The following is an 18,250-nucleotide window of genomic DNA, read 5'->3' on the forward strand; positions in this document are numbered from 1 at the left end:
CATGAGCAGCATGGTTGTGAAGTGCTGTTTATCATTAGATGCCTCCAGGCAAAAATGAAGCAGGTTCTATTTCTTTCTGTTTCATATTCTTCCTGTGTTGGTGTGGGTTCCCACAAGTTCCGCTGGTTTCCACAGTTAGTCGAAGTTGTAACTGCAATGAACTGACAACTCCTACAGAGTTTTCTCTGTCTTTGCACCTAGTAACATGGACTGGGTCCTGGCCTGTCCTAACCCAGTTCTGACCTAAAAGTCAATTCAGTTGGATTACTTGGAGATCTCAAAATGTGATTGGCTCAACACACTGTTGAAATGAAAGTATCTATTTGGAGGACATACAGTATATATATTGGTAATATAATGTTGGTCTTGAAAGATCATTTGAGAGTATACAACGCCAGACAGAGCCAAAATTCTGACAAACTCACACAATGAACTCAACTTTATCGTAATAATTTTTTGATATTTGACTTCCTCTTTTCTCTGTATGAATATGGACACTGGGTAGATGTCAATCGCCAGGAAATTGTTCTGTGATTTGTTAACAAAAAATGTTTTGAGTAAGTTTGGCCTCAAAGCTTTTTTTAAAAAAAAAAAAAATCCACTACCACACTACACTGGCCCATCAATGCTGTACTAGTACAATGACAGCAATCCATTTCCTTCAGTATTTTTTTTTTTCCTCCCTTATGCAATGAAGCAGCCTGGTTTGAAACAGGTTCTGTGCAACATCTTTGAGGACAGTCACTGCTCGTCACTCGCATGACACACATTTCTAAAAAACAAGTCCAGGGGCTTTTAGTTTGTGAAATCGCGCTCAGATGTAGAATCTGACACCATCGCAGGCCAGCCCACATGATGGAACGCACAATTACAAAGTCAGTCGCAAAACCTACGACTCACAATCACAATTGACAGCAGGGTTTGATAACGATAAACTTTATTTGTACAGCACCTTTCATACACAAAATCGAGCTCAAAGTGCTTTCCAATAAAAGTTATACAACAGGTAAATCTAATTGAATTTGTATGCTAAAAATAAGCATTGGTATGGAAATAAAAAATAAAAGCATTTTAACCAACAATAACACTAAAAGGCTAAAATGAAAAGTAAATGGAACAGAAACAGAACTTTTGGAAAATGTAGCACATCTTGAACTTGACTTAAGTGTGAGTCATTTTCCAGTAAAAAGCATTTGGAACACAGGAAGTTTCCACATTCACAAATAGTTTGAGTAATGACAATGTGCTGCAAACACAGGTCTGCATTATTTGGTGCAGAAAATCCTGAAAAACATTCTTTAGATTTTTAATCTAACAAAGCATAAATATTTCAAAGATTTCTTTTTCATGGTTAATTTCAACAGACAGATACAATAAAAGCAAAAGGATGTATCTTCTCCAGAAAATACGGCACACATGCAGAGTGCAGTAACAAACCCCAAGACAGTTTGCAAAAAAACCCTAAAACCCAGTCTTTCTTTGGAATGTCTTTTTATAAGTCTTCGATTTAAAGTCAAAGACACAGGTATGTAACGTGGCTAAAAGCTGAATCCAGCATGTGCCTGTTCACTGGAAATACACTGAGGCTTGGTGTATTGTCAGCACGTTTTTATACATATTATGACCTATTTTTCTTTGCCCTATCTACGTCATGAAACTTAAAAAAAAATAATAATAATCTGTTGTTAAAATCAGAGAATAAGACCAATACTACAAAGTAGGTCCTGTGAAAGAGGAAAATTAGAAGAAAATGTGCTTGTTGTTCCTTGCGGGCTGCAGGGAATGTTGGTTTGGCCTTCCTCACTCGCCGACTTGGCGGGGAAAAAAAACGATGCAAGTAGAGTCAAGTAAACTTGAAATCAGCCAGAAAACATAAAACATCAAGCAACAGTTTCAACAAGCCTAAACGTGCTCTCTCGTATACTCTCTGTCATGTGAAAAATCAATCTCTATTCATCTTTGCTTGTTTGTTTTATACCAGTCATAAAACGTCAGTCAAAGTTCTTATTAGTTGGTGTGGTTTCTCGGAACTACTGAGGGTTGTTGTTGGTTTTTTTTTGCAGAAGTTTGCCTCATGCAGTGCAACTACTTAACATCAGTCTAAAATATCACTGAAGACAGTAATAAAATTAGACAAACTTAATTATAAAGATTAGACAAATTTTTCTCTTACCACTGATGGCCAAATATAATGCCATGGTGACTTGCTTAAAAAGGAGTATTAAGTTGTTCTGAGCTCATTTCTTAAGTCGTACAAGTCTCAGCACATTCAGTAAGAAACGACAAACAAGGCGAGGTTGGATGAAATGGGTAAATGAATAAAATAAGTAAACCTAATATTGCAATACCTTCAGTACCATCATGGAGGGCTATAGTCCCCACTCTGATCTTCACTGCCATTAAAGGCTTTAAATAGTCACACGTTCCACTCTTCACATCACATATCTGTCCAGTGATCAAGTTTGTCGCCTTTCACAACAGTTCTAAAGAGAGCCGATTGGTCAGTTGGCGTTCACGTCTCTCATGCAGTCTCCTCAGTGAGCCACCTCAGCACTTGTTCTTTGTTTTCAGCCGTCCATTTGATGTTGGCCATGGTCTTCTCTATAGCCTGTTCCAGGGCCAAGGTGCCAGAGCCAAAACCAACATGGAGGTTGTCTTCTTTGAACTGCTGAAGCTGGAAAGTAACAGGAAGTGAGGAAAAATTGAAGTGAAATCTAATTGTATGTGTTGTTGTTTGTTTGGTTTTTTTTGTTTTTGGTGCCAAAGTCTTTAAATTCCCACTAGGGCATTTACTGGCATTGTGGTATGTTGTGGCTTGTGAGGACAACATACCTCCTGGAGCTCAAACTCTGTAGAGAACCTCTTGGTGATTCCACTGACAAGATTGGCAAAGGAAAATGATCCCTTTCCGTACCTAAAAAATAATGGAGTAGCATTCATCAGCTGATGCAATACTAGGATCGGCCCAGGGGCTTTGTGCATATCCTGTTGACCAAGATTGAAGATATTACTGGAAGTACTACGCGTCCTTAGCGGAAAAGCCTTTGGTTAGCTGCGGTAAAACAAAAAAGGTGTTATTTTGCTTGGTGTTGGGAACCTTGTGTGTGTGACTGTTATGAAACTTGAATCAGCACAGACAGTTAGTAAGCAAAGAAAAAAACCCTTGTGTGTGTGTCACACTTCAATGCAGAAACTTGCAACTCCACTCCTCAATGAGACGGTTGTGCGTTCATGAAGTTCATGAACTGCCTCTCTGCCAAAAAGAATATCTGATAACGGCAAGGTCTTACTGCTGGAAAATGTAGCTCCATCTCGCTCTGACAAAGTTCCAGGCCAGCGGCATCCCCACGACGTTATGGGCAATGGACTGGATGGTGGAGATGGCATCCTGCTTGCGGATCTTGTTCGGGTCAAGAGTGTAGTCCAGGTATCTGGCTCAGGCAAAAAAAAGGCAAAACATTGTCACTGTCTGATTACACAGGCGAAACACAGCTCACCACGTCTTTGTGATAATGTCAGATTAACGTGAATTCTCTGTTGTGGATGTGGCTGATCATGGGCCGCTGCGTTAAGATGAAGGGATCTGAGGCATCCAAAATTTCCACTAGATTTTATACATTCTGTACTTCTCACAAACCTGAGAAGAATTAGAATTAGGGCCACAAGAAGAGAAAAAAAATATTAAGAAATGACTTTTTTCCTTTCGAGTTGTTGCCATTTTGGCAATAATTAATGTTACCGTTATTGCTACAGCCATGAGTCTTATCACTGTAATCACCATTTTTACGACATTATTTTGACTGCTATCAATAACTTTGTTAATTATCATCGTTATCACGACCATTTAAACACGCTCTTCCAACACACGCACACATTCACTTGTCCGCAGAATTTCAGTCACACTCTGTATGTTGTCTGATGTATGTTTGTAACTTTGTCTACTATATATTGCAAACGATAAAAAAAAAAAAGAAAGTTGTCATTTCCTTCTGCGAGTTGTGACAAATGCTGGCTGATATTGGGACACTCACTCTCTGGCTGCTGACACAAGTCATGTTCACCTGACTCGTGTTCTTCCATTAACTCTGATCTCATGGTGGCTCAACAATAAAACCATAAATGGGGAAACACACCTGTTCAAAAGCCAGGGCACTTTGGTACAGGCCATGGCATGCCGAAGCCGGGAAGCTTCGGATGCCAAAGTGGCCGACTTGAACATTCTCCAGGCAAAGTCCCACTCCTCCACACCACCGGAGGCTATGGCATTGCAGTAAACTGTACTCTTCAAGTTGGGGTGGATGCTGCACCGGGAAAGATGTGCGTTACGCCGCATGAGATAGAAGAAAAAAAAAAGAAGGCAAACCCGCGCTGCACCATCATCACGGTCACTGCATACAGGTCGCACCAGACTTTAATCTCAACTCACGGGTTGCTATTTGGATTTTTCATCCACTTCTTGTACCAGCCCTTGATCAGCTCCTTGCAGCTCTCCATACCCATCGCGCAAGCAGTGTTGATGGCGTTTATGTGAGAGTACCTGGAAAATGACATTTTCTTGAGAAAATCCGGAAGCTTTGCATCGTGGTATAATATCACCAAGCAGGAACAAATACAAGTACTGTCGCGAGTGGCCCCGACAGTCTTTGAAAATGGATGATGTCTAATTATAATTACTGGTCAGTGTGCCCTGTCGGTATCCTGGTCCAGTTTGCTGTAATTGTCCTGAAGTAGTCAAAAAATGGTTGGATTTGTTTCCTGAGGTACGCCTAAGGAGAAATAAGATGTCCGTTAAACATACATACATGCATACATATACAGTATGTGAGTGCGTTTATACCCTTGTCCTGTTAGCGTCACAGCAGTTGGTGTAAGTATTACTGACCTCAAAAGCTCCGTAGACCTCAGTGCGGTCAAACATGAGGATGAAGTACTGAAGGTTTCCCAGGGCCGACTCCCAGGGGATGTAATCTCTTTCCTTTGACAGATATTTGGTGCTTCTCAGGGCCAGTGTTGTATTGATTATCTTAGCCCTACAAAACAAAAACGTCTTATTCCTCCCAAAGATTGAAAGTGGGACACACTTAAAGAGCACTTTGCAGGCTAGAGAGCCCAGTCACTTAGTACTTAGAAAACAATGTGGACTGGAATTTCATAATAATAGGCTTATACACTGGCAACCCCGGGGATGTTTTTCATGCTTACGCTTTATTTCTGAAATATTGTAGTCCAAATTGCGTCATTCAATCAGGGAGTCGCGCACATTTGAAAATAACAATGACCGAGCGACAAAACCACAAGCTGGCAAGTTTCTGCACTATTTGAAGTCATTTGTGGCTCTTGTAAGCCACCGTTCCCCTCGCTGTCAGGTGACATTGCTGTGATTCAAGCACGGGTTCTTACGTGAGGAGGGCAACGCTTGTGTTGAGCAGATGGAGGCTTTATAATTTATAACTTTATCAACCTTATCATGCACAATTTGAACAACGGTAAACAGAAAAGAAGCCGCAGCGTCCTGGCCACTGAGATAGAGCTAATCACTTAGACCAACTACATACTGATTTACACACCAGATGACAGACTGCCGACTGAAACCTCACATAGAGCACTGCAGAACAAGAGCAGCTATCTCTTTGCCACTAATGAAGAGTCATCAAAATGGTAGTCTCTCGCAAAAACAAGTTTACCTTCAGTTTTCAAGATTTTTTTTTAAACAAAAATAACTTCATTATATGAGGCTATGTCTTTATGAGGCACTCTGTGAAACAGTTAGGAATAAAAAGCTTAGGTTCTAGACTCACAAAAGTGGCTATAGGAAGATCATTTTTAATGAGTAACTTTTAAACATCAGAGTCAAAGAAGTTTCCCGCCAGACTTCCTCGCCCATTTAGGGTGTTTTGTTTTATTGAGTTATGTATTTTTATTGCCTTTTGGACATTAAGTCACTTGTAAAAAAGAAGCTTCTCACTCGTCACACAGTGCACGACAGTGTAAAACGAATTACAGCAAGTCAAGCATGGAAAAAAAACAAAGATGATTTAAACCACCTCAGTCCATAATATATTTATCATCATGTTATTGTGTGTAATAGCATGCCTCTGGAAGTGACCAGATAAATAAATCCCATAAACATCTACATCATATTTCTAATCTGCCTTGCATACCTCGCTAAGTTAAAGGTGTCATCGATGATCTGGGCTCTGTTGATGACGGGTAAAACCTGCAAGGTATGACGAATAAAAACCCACGCGGCTGTAAAAAGTTGTTACGAAAGACTATATCAACATAGACAATAAAAAAAAAGCATCATCAGTCTCGTTCACGCTGGAAACGCTTATGGCTCACCCTGTGGTTGTTGTCGAGCAGAGTGATGAGCCGATTCCAGTTGTCAAGGTCGTAGTTCACCCTGTAGTACCCTGAAATGTTGGTGTTTGCCAGCACCCATTCTCTCCCGGACGCTCGCATTTGATTGTTCGTACCTAATGAAACACATTGGGGTAAAACGCACAAAGTACGACTAAATTCCAACGACAATATTGGGACCAGAGACGTAAAGCTACTACTGGAAACAGCAAAATGTTTGCCGCGCTCATACCTGTCTTTTGCAGAAGCCAGTACGGCTGCTGCTCCACACCAGTCTTTATCCATTTCATGGGAACAAACCAAGTGTAACTGGACAAAAACAAAAAGATTTGCATTGAAGGTCTTGCCTCGTAATGCACTGTGGCTCCATCGTCTGCCAGGGCCACACTGTTTGTCTGACACTGAATGAGTGAGTGTCGTGACGCTTGGTCGCTACATATGGTCTCCAGAGGGTGACCAAAAGGCCCAGAGGGAACTCTCATTATCCCACACAAGGTTCGCACTAATGAAAACCGGGAGCAGATTGCTTTCAAATGCGTCAGGCAATTAGAGGTCGCCGTCACGAGAAAATTACTAGAAAGAAGTGGCTGCTTTTCATTTAGCCAAACCGTCAAACCGTAAAAACACGGAAAAACACAATAAGCTTCAGCTCTGTTTTAAAGCGATAAGTAGCAAATGTGGTTAAAAGGAAGAGGCTGGACAAGAAATCATCCATCCGGAATTGCGCGTGTGTGTGTGTTTGTGTTTTATGTGAACAGTCCAAGAAAAAACATAATAACATTTTTTTTGTGTTCTTCATCCACCAGTTGTTATCCAAATTACTGTTTGCATTGGGTTTGTGAATCAGCCAAATTGTTGTCTCCAGTGTGAAAAAGATCCCTACTCAAACTCAGAGGGCCTGTCCACCGTGGACTCTGGATCCAACAGGAAGTGTGTCTGGGTGACCCTCCCCGTACGGGTGTCAATGGTAACCACTGGGAAGCCCATCTGAAGAGTCCAGCGGTTCATGATGTCATGGACTGTGTGAGGGACTTGAAGACCTGGTGTGGTTGCAACTGCCTAAAAGCAGAGTGGGCATAGCAGGATTATGAGAGAGGCAAACACAAACCAACACGCAGTACAGTGACAACATAAACCGTGCACACATGTGACAGTAACAGTTCTCACTTTCCTATTTTTTTAAATCTTTACTCACTTGCTGGAGGTGATCCCACAAGTCTGTGTATACTGTGGTGGTAAATGCAAAAGCGTTCAGGTACGACTGTGAAAAGAGAGCAGTCAGGGACATTAGGTTAAGCATTAGCAGCTGCTGCACAGTGCTTTAATCGGCATGCTAACGTTTCAGAAAGGTACACGTATGAGTAAGTTAGCATGCATCAGTTTTTAACTGCACACTGTCGCTCTTTAATTTCTCAACAAGTACCACAAAATCAGGTGCATAACTTTATAGACAAAATATTTATGACTTACTTGCACCGACCAGCCAAACTTTGTTTACACCAATGACAACAAAGTGCACGGTGGCGGTGGCAATTAAGTGGTGACGCCGACTTGCAGGGAGTGATACTTACGCTGAGACCTTTGGCAAACACAGGCTCGGTGAGAAAGTCTGAGAGCATCCTGAGCACTGCTGCTCCCTGTGGAATACAGAGACACCACCTGAGCTTGCTTGGATGGTAACAACAGACTGAGGGCAGGGCCTCGTGCTCAGCCGAAAGGAAGTGAGGTAAAGTAATATCTACAGTCAAGAATCTTCGGGCGAAGCACTTGAGAAAAACATGTCTGCACACTGTTCAAGTTGTGTGATCCAAGTGTCAGCCTCAAAATAGCTAGGTTACCTCCTTCATACATAAAATATCTTCCTTTAGCTTACAGGCTACCATAAACCAGCCATACCTGCAAAAGTCAAATGCACCCATTTGCAGGCTAGGACCTTTAGCTTTTCCTAACCTGGTGAGTGAGTGGGTGTAGTCTCTCTTCTGACGTCATGGGCAAGAGTGTCAGAGGCGCACCTACCTTGTTGTAAGAGATGGTGTTGAACATCTCGCTGATCTCCGCTGGCTCGCTGACTTCGTCCTCTCGACGCGACAGTGGGTGCGAGGACGCCAAGGCATCCACGGCAAACACTTTGTGCAAATCGTAGAGGACGAATCTGTCTTTCTGCAGCAGGAACGTCACAGAAGATAGATCTTTTTTTCTTATTTCTTCCTTTATATACATACAAATATAAATATACATATATGTGTGTGATTCCTAAGACTCTTAAGGTACACTCACAATGTTCCAGGAGGGCTCAGCATAGTCGGCTCCAAGATACTCCACGTATGACGCAAACCCTTCGTTCAGCCACAGGTCGTTCCACCACTTTATTGTCACCAGGTTGCCAAACCACTGCAGATGTGAAAAGATGAAGTTTTTCCATGGTAAATTAGCATGTTTGGCCAATGTTGCTCACTGGGCCCTGAGATGAAAAGTTCAGCTCCACAGACACTAACATCATTTATTAAAATGTCAGGATTTAAAATAAATATGCACGCTAAGCAGGGTTAATTTGTCCCCTGGGCGATTTATCTGTCATCTGATTTGCAAGGGGGATGGCTGGCTACACAGGCAAAACATTTTATTGACTGCATTAATAGCACCTCCCTCTAAAGAGTGTATGTGATTGAGTATGCATCACATGGACATGCCAACAGACCCCTTCATACTGCGAGCGTCTGCTAAATAAACTGTTGATGAAGACGGCCATTTGGCGGCGAGCTTATGCGTACCATGTGTGCAAGTTCATGGGCGATTACAGTTGTAACTCTCTCCTTGTTTCCAGCAGAGGATCTGAGAGGGTCGTAGAGCAGCGCCGTCTCCCTGTATGTGATCAGACCCCAGTTCTCCATCGCACCGGCATGGAAGTCAGGCAGAGCAATTTGATCTGGAGAAAAGTGAGGAGAAGTGAATGTCTGTGAGAAAGAGTGCAAAGGGGAACTTGGGGACTCGAGTTTTGTTCAGAATGACTCCACATCGGACTTGGTTGTTTCATTTGTGGTGGGTTTTTAGGAGAAAAAAAAACCTGTTAAACTGGAGATTGTTGAAATGCCTTCAGCTTTCATTGCCGAACACACTGTGAAAAACACTCCATTACAGACCTAATCCTAAGTCTTTAGCATGGTCCTTTATATTGGCGCAATATCTTTCTAAACTCTTGTTCTTGCAAACAATGTCCAACCAGCAACATTGGACTGTGGGAAAAAAAAAAACAAGGAACGCTGGCCAAAAGTTTGTTGATGTTTGTGGGGAGAGAGGTTTTGTTTTTTCAACAAAGAACAAATGTAGCCTTTTATCAAAGATATGACTCAGAACTAAAGAGGCTTCGAGAGGAAATAACTAGAGTTTCAGGACCAGGATGCACAATGGTGTATCAGGGAGCTGCCACAAACTTTTACAATGTAAGGGACATAGCACTAGCTAGCCTAGCAACAGTCATGCCGAAACTTTGTGCGATGATGAGATGAAACGCCTCACCAACATTTGACGAGTGAATCTGATCAAATTATCAAACGGATGAATGAATGAAAAGGGCTATGATTGCCCTGGAAAACAGTGTCACGTGAGAACATGAAACACATAAAGGTGGTAATGGCAATGGAATGTCTTTAATCAAACCAGGTGTGAAAGTTACTCATACATAATATTTTATGTCATGTTGACTTAGAGCACTTGACTAATAGATTTATTTGTTAGTGCCACAATTTTCATGCATTTTCACCATCTTATCTTTACCTGCGAAGGCAGAAGTCACCTACCTGACTTGGACAGCGGGTATCTTGAATTGTAGTACTGCTCATAGAACTGAAGGATCTGTTCCGTAACGTTGAGGGCATATTCACCGTCCCCGTCGTTCACAGCTTTTTTTCGAGCCCAGATTCGAATCTGCAGAGGATTTTGAGATCTATGATCTGGTCTTGTTCAAAAATCGACTAGCATTGCATTTTGTTTGCCCGTCAGCCCCTGAAAGTCCAGCCGTTGGCCCTTGGGACTATTAGTATTTTTAACAACATGGAAAGTCCTATAATAATGTAACCTATGACCCCTTTATATCATTAACCAGGGTTACATGTATTGCTTTTGACATATTGGGATAGAAGTAGAAGCATGCACATATACACGGCTAACTTACCAGTACATTGCTGTTTTTGGTTGACTGGATATAAGAGAAATCACTGACAATGAATGCCAGCAGGTATGTTGACATTCTCCTCGTAGGTTCAAATGTGGTCACTCTGACAGGAAGACCATCCACCAAAGACTCCTCCGTGTCTGTTCACAGAGGCAGACAAGTTAACCCATGCTATTTTGCTAATATTATCAAAATCTGGTGAATGATTTTCTTTAAAGCTATTAATAGTTCCAGAGTGAGCACACAAAACTGTCATTATCTTTAACACAGGTTGACCGATTGAACAGCACCATTCCATCACTGCAAGTTTGTTTGTTACTTACTTTTTGTGTATGTACCTTCCAAAATACCTTATATGTGCATGTCTATGTTCTTTTGTGCCAACACATCCCTGTAAATCTTGCATGCTGCACCTTTAGTGTGACACATTTTCAGTGTTTTATGAACCAACCAATTTCTCTGCCATTGGAAAGCGCCACAGTGCCTCTGTCATGGATGATGGTGACGTTGAAGACTGCTTTCATGGCTGGCTCGTCAAAGCAAGGGAAAGCTTTCCTGGCATATGTCGCCTGCATTTGCGAAGTAGCAATAACTCTGTAGAAGTGATCAGAATCAGGAGTCAACGAAACGAGATGACGACATAAGCCATTAGAAGTACGGACAGTCTTGTGCTTATTCCATCGCTTACTTCTTCACACCATCCTCAAAGTATTCACTCCTGTAGAAGCCTTGCAGGTCGTCTGCAAGTTCCCCCTGGAACTGAGTTGAAAGGGCATATGTATATCCAACAGTTAGTGGCTCGCGAAGCTGTAGAACCAGGTACTCCGTCTTCGGAACGAGCCAGCTTTTGTGGATGGCGGGCGCAGAGGCTTGTCCCAGGCCAGTCAGCTTCGCGTGGTGGCCGTAATAGAAGGTGAAATTGAGCTTGCCTGAGTGGATGATGATGAGGTCCGTTTCCTTCACGCAGGTGAAGACCACTGACGAGTGTCCCGTGAAGACGTACATTTCGTCTGAATTGGGTTTCAGCCGGGGCCACAGGGTCACGTTGTAGGAGAGAGGCACCAGGGTGCCTGGGAGCCTGTAGTATTCCCAGGGCTCTTTTGGGACACAGGCGGTGGTAAACGACGGCGGCATGCCGGTGCCGGTTCTTGTGTTGGAAATGGTGCTGGCACTGGTGCTGATGAATGTGCTGCCGCTGGTGCTCTTGCCTGCGCTGTTTCGGATTCTGTAGCTGGGCATGTTGCCCTCCGTGCCTCTGTATTCCTGCCAGCCTCGATTCTTGGACTTCTCATTGTTGTAGGCTACTGACAGACCGATGATTGCAGCCAGAGCAGCGGCTGCCAACACAAGCAAGCCCAGGCCAACATTTCGGCTTACATTGTAGACTTTTCCCATGTCTGGTTTGGGAGGTCAGTGAGGGATCTGTGAGGTGTTGCAATCTGTTGATGTAACAGACAAGAGGCATCTTTAATAATCAGTTAATCATTGACCAATTAACACATCTAAAATTGTGGTCATGGAAGTACCTAAAAGAGACGCAAAAATAAGAAGGCATCTGTCACTTGCTCCCTGCCTGATGGCAAAACAATTCAACGTGCACAGTGTTAATAAATAACTGTATGTCCGTTAATCATCAGTGCATGGCATCCTCAGCCGTAAATGTGCCTCTGAAAAGACACGTTCACAGCTTGTCAGGTGACAGTTACACCTTCCACCTATGCTGGTAAAAGAGTTGCACCACTGTGAGTAAATCAAAAGCTATTTTGTTTAATGACACAAAAACATGTACAGCTGTTTGAACAGGATAGGAAGTGGTGCTAGGAAATGGGTAAATGGATGTACTCTTATCTCATGGTGCAATGTTTTGTCACCAATGTTACAGGACATTGTTTGGGCAATCCTCAAGCATCTCCCCTAATTAGCAAACAAACTTTAGAGGTAAATAATGAGGTTCAAGGAGAAGTGGGTATACCCTTAATTCATGCCCTTTTTTTTAAGCAACCCGTTTAGCAAAGGATAAACACCCTGTTCTCATCAGTGTGGATTTAGAAGCGGGTATACCTCATGCAGACTTAAAAATGAGAGGGTGTACATCGTTTGCTCATGTATAACCTGCATACACCACTGATTATTGGGTAACGGAGTAAACTCTAATACTCTAATAGACAAAAGAAGTGCAACAGAGTTCTTTGAAGTGGTCGTCGTCAGACCAGAAAGACAAATAAAGCTGCAAGATCCTAATTATATAGGTCTGTAAGACATATTTCTTTATTTTATCCTGACCACGTTGAATCCTACACTACCAGCCAGATTTCTCGATGCCACAACATGATGCAGTATTCTAATGAATGGGGGAAATATTATTAAAATGGTAAGTTGTCCATGAGGTTGTGACAAACAAGAATGGGAACATTAGACAAAGTTGCTGCAACTCTGCAAGTCAACAATGGAAAACATTCGAGAAACCAGTGTGTTACTTTTCAGGGAGGGGGGTCGTAGGAGGGGGGTTGGACCAGAGAAAGACGCGGATGGTTTTCCCATAAGCAGAGGGAGTAAATCATTGAGGGGAAAAAAAACACCCTTTGGCTTCACCTTTGTGGGTCCTTGTCTTGGTAATTGATTTTTCTACATTCAGCTGAAGGTGTGTGTTCCATCATGGGGTCAGACTGTCAATAAAAGAGTAATCAGGATGCACATTTCATCACAGGAGGGAGAGGCCAACATCAAAGCAAGCAGCACGATTTTTTTATTGTTATTATTTCTTACAAACAGTAAAATAGATCGTAATGGATACAAGAACAAGGCTAATAAATTCTCTCCACATTTATGGCAGTATGTTGTGTTGGTATCCTTAAATGGCACCAGTAGTCTGAAAAGAAAGGTTATGATTGTTTCCAAATTCAAAAGCTAGCAAGATCTGTTTTTGTTTTTTGCAGGGTAAAAAGGATTGAGTTCTTTTTGTAGAATTCGGGGTGTTGTACTTGAATCGCTCTTTTACGCCCCATAATAGCAGCGTGTGAAAAAAAAAAAAAACAGTTGACGCTCTGTTGTTATTCTAGCTGAATGAAATTGTTAATTGCTAGTTTTGCCGTTTCACCCCTGGAAAATGTTACAAAAAGGTTTAGCCCACACATGAACTCTGTGGTTTATGGTTATATGGAGTGTGAGCCAACAGTGGACTGAGTGGGGAGGAAGGCAAAATCTGGCAGTGGCCAATCATGACGTTCCCCAAGATAGGAGAGCGGGAGGAAGTGAGAGGGCGTAGCTGTCAGCTGCAGTCAGTCAGCTGCAGTCAGTCAGCAGCAGCCTGCTGAAATAGCTCACAAGCTCAAGCTAATATTGGGTGTTGATGAAAAGTGTGTTGTATTAATTAATCGGTATCATAGATTAGCCAGTATCAAAGTTCAACTTTTAAATGTCAAGGACCTCGCAAGGAATCAGTGGACGCCTTTTAATCTTCTGAAGATAAATACAGCAGACTTCAATAACTGTGACATTAATATTTTAGGCTCCACCGTCACTCTCATAGGGGGTATGCTGGTTACATGTCATGATTTAAATTTTTGCCAAAAACCAAAGTGCCCCACTTGGCCAATGTGCACATGACTCATTCCCTAATTGTGAAGCATTTTAGCTTCCAGAATTTGGAGAAAATTCTGATTTGACTTTGCATTTATTAGTCTTATAGCTGCGGGTGAATATGTGCGAGAGCTATCAATAATATTGTATTGTAATTCACAATACTATTTTTACATCTTTGTCCTTTATCTCATGACCATCAAAGTGATCTGTAGACGTCAAAGGGTGCGAAACCTCGTAGCTTTCAGCCAGTGAGCTCTATTCTTGCCGTCAGCTTAAAGTCAGACCTGAAAAGTCTTGCTTCTATTTCCTCTGTGCTGCTCCCCGATACAAACAGGACACTGTTTTTAAATCCGCCGGTGTGGTTTTTTTCCATCCCAAGTAAAAACAAATGTTATGACAATCGTATAAACACTCTCTTTTTTCCACCATCGTGAACTGTTCCCATCTTTGGCCACAACGTTCTACGCAGAAATAGAGTGACATGGCATTTCTTAAACTCTTATCAATGACAGGGAAAAAGCCAGTATCATTCACAGAAGCAATCTTCTGTGACATTGCACAACTGCCTTTTATGGGGGTGTTTTACTCCCCCATATCAACACTATCCCACAACATCAGCGGTATCTGCTGCTATAAAGCAAAACATCCCATGCGGCGAAAGATAGCGGCCGCTGCAAGCACGCGTTGCCTCTTGGACCTTGCAGGGGGGGCATTCTCCGAGAATAGAGGATGTCCACATGTTTCTTGTGACGTATCACCACCCTTTGACCTGACTGTACTTTTAGAACCAACAACTTGTGCCACACTCGCAGCTCAGTCAGCGTACCATGTTTGCCGAGTTAGTTTATTGAAGAAATCGATCACTTGCTGTATTCTTTAAGTGTTGTCATCTTTATTGTGTCGCTCTGGCAGTTCTAACAGATTCTTCCCGTTATTTTTAAGACGGAGGAGCGACGCACGCGTTTTCTTGTCTTCTCTCTCGTCTCACTGGGTAAACATTATCACTGAAGTTTGCCCATCTAGATCAAAAGGCTGTAGGAAAAGATCATAACCGTGATAAGGGCTGATAAAGATTCACAACTCAAGTCACTATATAACATTTACAACCGCGAGCCCGACATGGGAGAACAGCAGCCCTCGGTAGTTGCTTCTTTATTTTTCTTTATATGCTACCATCACACGCACTGAGCAAAGCAATTAAAACTGAGTTTATGGCTCTCTTGGCCTCTTGAAACTTCAAAAGATCTCAAATATAAAACTAAAAAAGCAGTTAAACTGAGTATGGTTTATCCATTCCACTTAGATGGGCACATGCTGTACGAATGTTATGACAGCCTTCAGCTGGAGATCCGAGACACCTTGTCAAGCGATGATCTGAGATTTCTTTTGTTGTGTGAAGTCACAGAAAATAAGAGATTGTTGCTGCTTCAGTCATCCATTCTTTCGAACGTAACCAAATAAAAAGAAAATTCTCTGTATTCAGAGATGCATACCCTTTAAAAAGGGGGTCGGGAAACTGGGGGTCTGACTGTAGGAACCTGAACTGTCCAAAAGTGGGTCACAATTTTTTTTATTTCAACCCAACTGATTGTGTAAATGTGAAATTCAGACAATGCCAAAAAATAATCTACAAAATCTAAAATTTCAATTGGCTGCCATGTTAGTCAACGTAATTGACAGAAGGACAGTGGGGGGGTGCACGGGTTATCCACCACCACCCAACCATCACGTCGACAGTCATCCCCCACTTTTCCCGAAGGCTGTACATCTTCCTCATTCTAAACCTAGTAAATTGGAGAATTTGAAAATTAAATTAAAAATAATTAATGTCATTTTATTTCCCCAGAGTGATGATTTAAAATAACAGCGGCAGAAATTAAAAGCGGAGGACTGTCCTTTTTAAGGTGGCTGCTCTGCACAGGGAGGAAGAGCAGCATTCCTCCTCTCGTATGTGTCTGGGAGGATCAGTAATGGAGAGCGGCTGCTGACTCCTCTGAGTCCCTCTGGTGAGGCACACCTGTCCAACCTGCACACCTGCTCCTGGAAGGTGTGCAGGAAAACGAGACGAAATTTCACATCAACGGGACGACAATTTGAGAATGAATCTACAAATGCGGTGCTCCGTGTTTGTTGCCATTTTCACATTCTTCATCAAGCTTTTTAAGGGTCTTGCGCAACTCTCTCATTTTATGCACAATTCCTACTCCCCATCCCACTGTGATAAACCGTTTAGCTCTCTGACAAACTGTTATCAGCGCAACAGTGCAGCTGTAGGAATTTGTCTCTCCTAGGACGTTAAGTCCTAGGATGGACCGGTACGTACAAAAACTGAAATGGGAATACCGTGTTGGATCTAAAAGGGAGATATCAACCCTTAGGTGAATTGTTGATGTAGCAGTTTGAGTCACTTGATCCAGTCGGGAAAAAAAATACCAACAATTTAATATGCCTCAAAAGGTTATCTTCCTTCCATGTCTCCTCAGCTGCAAAGTCCAATGGCAGAGAGCGCAGGAAGCCAATCTGCAAGTTTGCTAAGCCACAAGTGGAGTTACACATCTGCGTTGCATAATTGTTTTCATATGGACGATGACGGATGTCGGACTGAGTTTGTCTTGACTGTAAACCCACGGGGACATTTGATTTTCAGGAGAAAATTTTAGGACGTGTAAAAAAGGTCGCGTCGAGTTCATCTGTAAGGGTTGACGGTGCTTTTAAGGAACATTCCGATATTTCACCTAAATGCCAAATACCACTAACTTTTACTGAGTAGTGCTACATGGAAGATTTAAAAATGAATGGAATGAGGCTTTTATCTATTTCACACTCGTCTGGGTACAGACTGAGCCTTGAGTTTAAAAATGAAAAATCAGAGTAAACCCCAACTATGCACCAGTGTCATAGATATTAGGCAACATACTAAGACAAATTGTCCCAAATGCTGCTCGTGTCTCTTTAGACTTTGGAAATAAGAGAAATGAGCCAAAGTGGAAAACTCTGCTCCCCTCTGCCAAACCACGAAAAATGCTAGAACTCCTCATCTTGGGCCACAAATCTCAAGAGTCAATCAACTGAAAAGACAACAAAGGAGCCATGTGGCCATTTCTGCGTCACAGAAAGATATACACTGGTTCTTTTGTTTCCTATATATTTATATAGTAATATATATATATATATTGTCCAACTATATATTTTGTTTCCTGTATGGGAATTTTTCAGTCTAATTTCAAACTTGTGGGGTAACAATCACTGCAGGCGGCCGTTTTGCACAGAAGAGCGACATCTGTCTTCTCGCTCAATTCTCCGCTTAGTGGGAAAATACATCATCATCATCCCTACACTGTTTTGGGAAATACTACCATCAGGTGGGCGGGACTAAACCTTCAACGCTGCACATTTTGTCAACACTGCTGCACCTGAACGACTCCTGCGCTCCTCTTCGGCTCACAGCCCTGTGTGGTCTCAGCTACACACTGAACGCATTAGTTTCAGCTAAGTGTGTGTGTGTGTGTGTGAGGTGTGTGGGGGGGGGCAAAGTTTACATCCAGTTCGGCCCAAACGGGACGGTGACAGTCGATAAATCCACAGCGGGAGCCTCGTGTGACGTCTCCGGGTTTTAAAAGAAGAACAATAAGCGCTGTTTGCTCGCCGCATCAGAAGACCAACCCCTCTCGCTCTCTCTGCACGGTTGCATTTTCCATCTGTCCGGCGGCTACTCGACCCCATGGCTTTAATGGCTTTAAGGGTGGTGGAAGGGATGCACCGTAAGGCCAACTTGGACTTGCGAGTCGCTGGATTAAACATGTCAAGACTTTGCGGACGGTCAAAAGTCACGGGGGAGAAAAGGAGGGTACATACCAAAAGTTCTGCGTTGCTGGACGTCCAGTGTCAGGTCCGCTTGGAGTCTTGCAGCATGAGAGGCGGAGAGGTTGGGCTGCGCTGACCTCACGGCTGATGTGAAACTCAGTCTGCGGCTGCAGGACTGACAGTGGGAGGTGGAGGGAGCTCGCACAGGTTTTTACTGGGGATGGAGGGAGGGAGGAAACGCTGTAGGAACACCCCTAGCAACCCCAACCACAGAACCCACCCCCATCACCCCCCCGCCCCCCTCAAATTAGGTGGGGTGGCGGGCTTGAAAGA

At 42.7% G+C, this 18,250-nt stretch overlaps 1 protein-coding gene and 1 long non-coding RNA gene across 2 annotated transcripts in view; one reads left to right on the forward strand and one right to left on the reverse strand.

The window, feature by feature from the left end:
* The window catches only part of LOC142893100 (uncharacterized), a 140,414-nt gene that overhangs the window by 10,058 nt on the left and 112,106 nt on the right, over positions 1-18,250 (forward strand). The gene's annotated exons all lie outside the window — the stretch shown is intronic.
* Positions 921-18,165, reverse strand: LOC142891894 (aminopeptidase N-like). Its single transcript, XM_076031860.1, has 21 exons — positions 17,969-18,165; positions 11,220-11,970; positions 10,983-11,125; positions 10,532-10,671; positions 10,158-10,284; positions 9,132-9,286; positions 8,638-8,751; positions 8,377-8,520; positions 7,932-7,997; positions 7,556-7,621; positions 7,244-7,419; positions 6,593-6,669; positions 6,343-6,476; positions 6,162-6,217; positions 4,883-5,030; positions 4,675-4,766; positions 4,427-4,537; positions 4,134-4,301; positions 3,291-3,431; positions 2,833-2,914; positions 921-2,674 (listed from the first exon to the last, which is right to left on the reverse strand). The coding sequence occupies exons 2-21, from the start codon at positions 11,924-11,926 to the stop codon at positions 2,522-2,524; spliced, it is 3,000 nt and encodes a 999-aa protein (XP_075887975.1). The 5' UTR covers positions 11,927-11,970; positions 17,969-18,165; the 3' UTR covers positions 921-2,521.

Source organism: Nelusetta ayraudi, unplaced genomic scaffold (genome assembly GCF_046127955.1).
Source record: "Nelusetta ayraudi isolate G7.1 ecotype Tasmania unplaced genomic scaffold, CSIRO-AGI_Nayr_v1 ptg000002l, whole genome shotgun sequence".
NCBI classification, from domain to species: Eukaryota; Metazoa; Chordata; class Actinopteri; order Tetraodontiformes; family Monacanthidae; genus Nelusetta; species Nelusetta ayraudi.

What these genes read in the sequence shown, in the direction of transcription:
- LOC142891894 (XM_076031860.1), bottom strand. Translation starts at nt 11,926, where the DNA reads ATGGGAAAAGTCTACAATGTAAGCCGAAATGTTGGCCTGGGCTTGCTT. An exon ending in ACACCATCTCTTACAACAAG is followed by an intron (nt 7,998 to 8,376) that starts GTAGGTGCGCCT and finishes TGTATTCCACAG; the next exon opens with GGAGCAGCAGTGCTCAGGAT. An exon ending in TGTTTGCCAAAGGTCTCAGC is followed by an intron (nt 7,622 to 7,931) that starts GTAAGTATCACT and finishes CTCTTTTCACAG; the next exon opens with TCGTACCTGAACGCTTTTGC.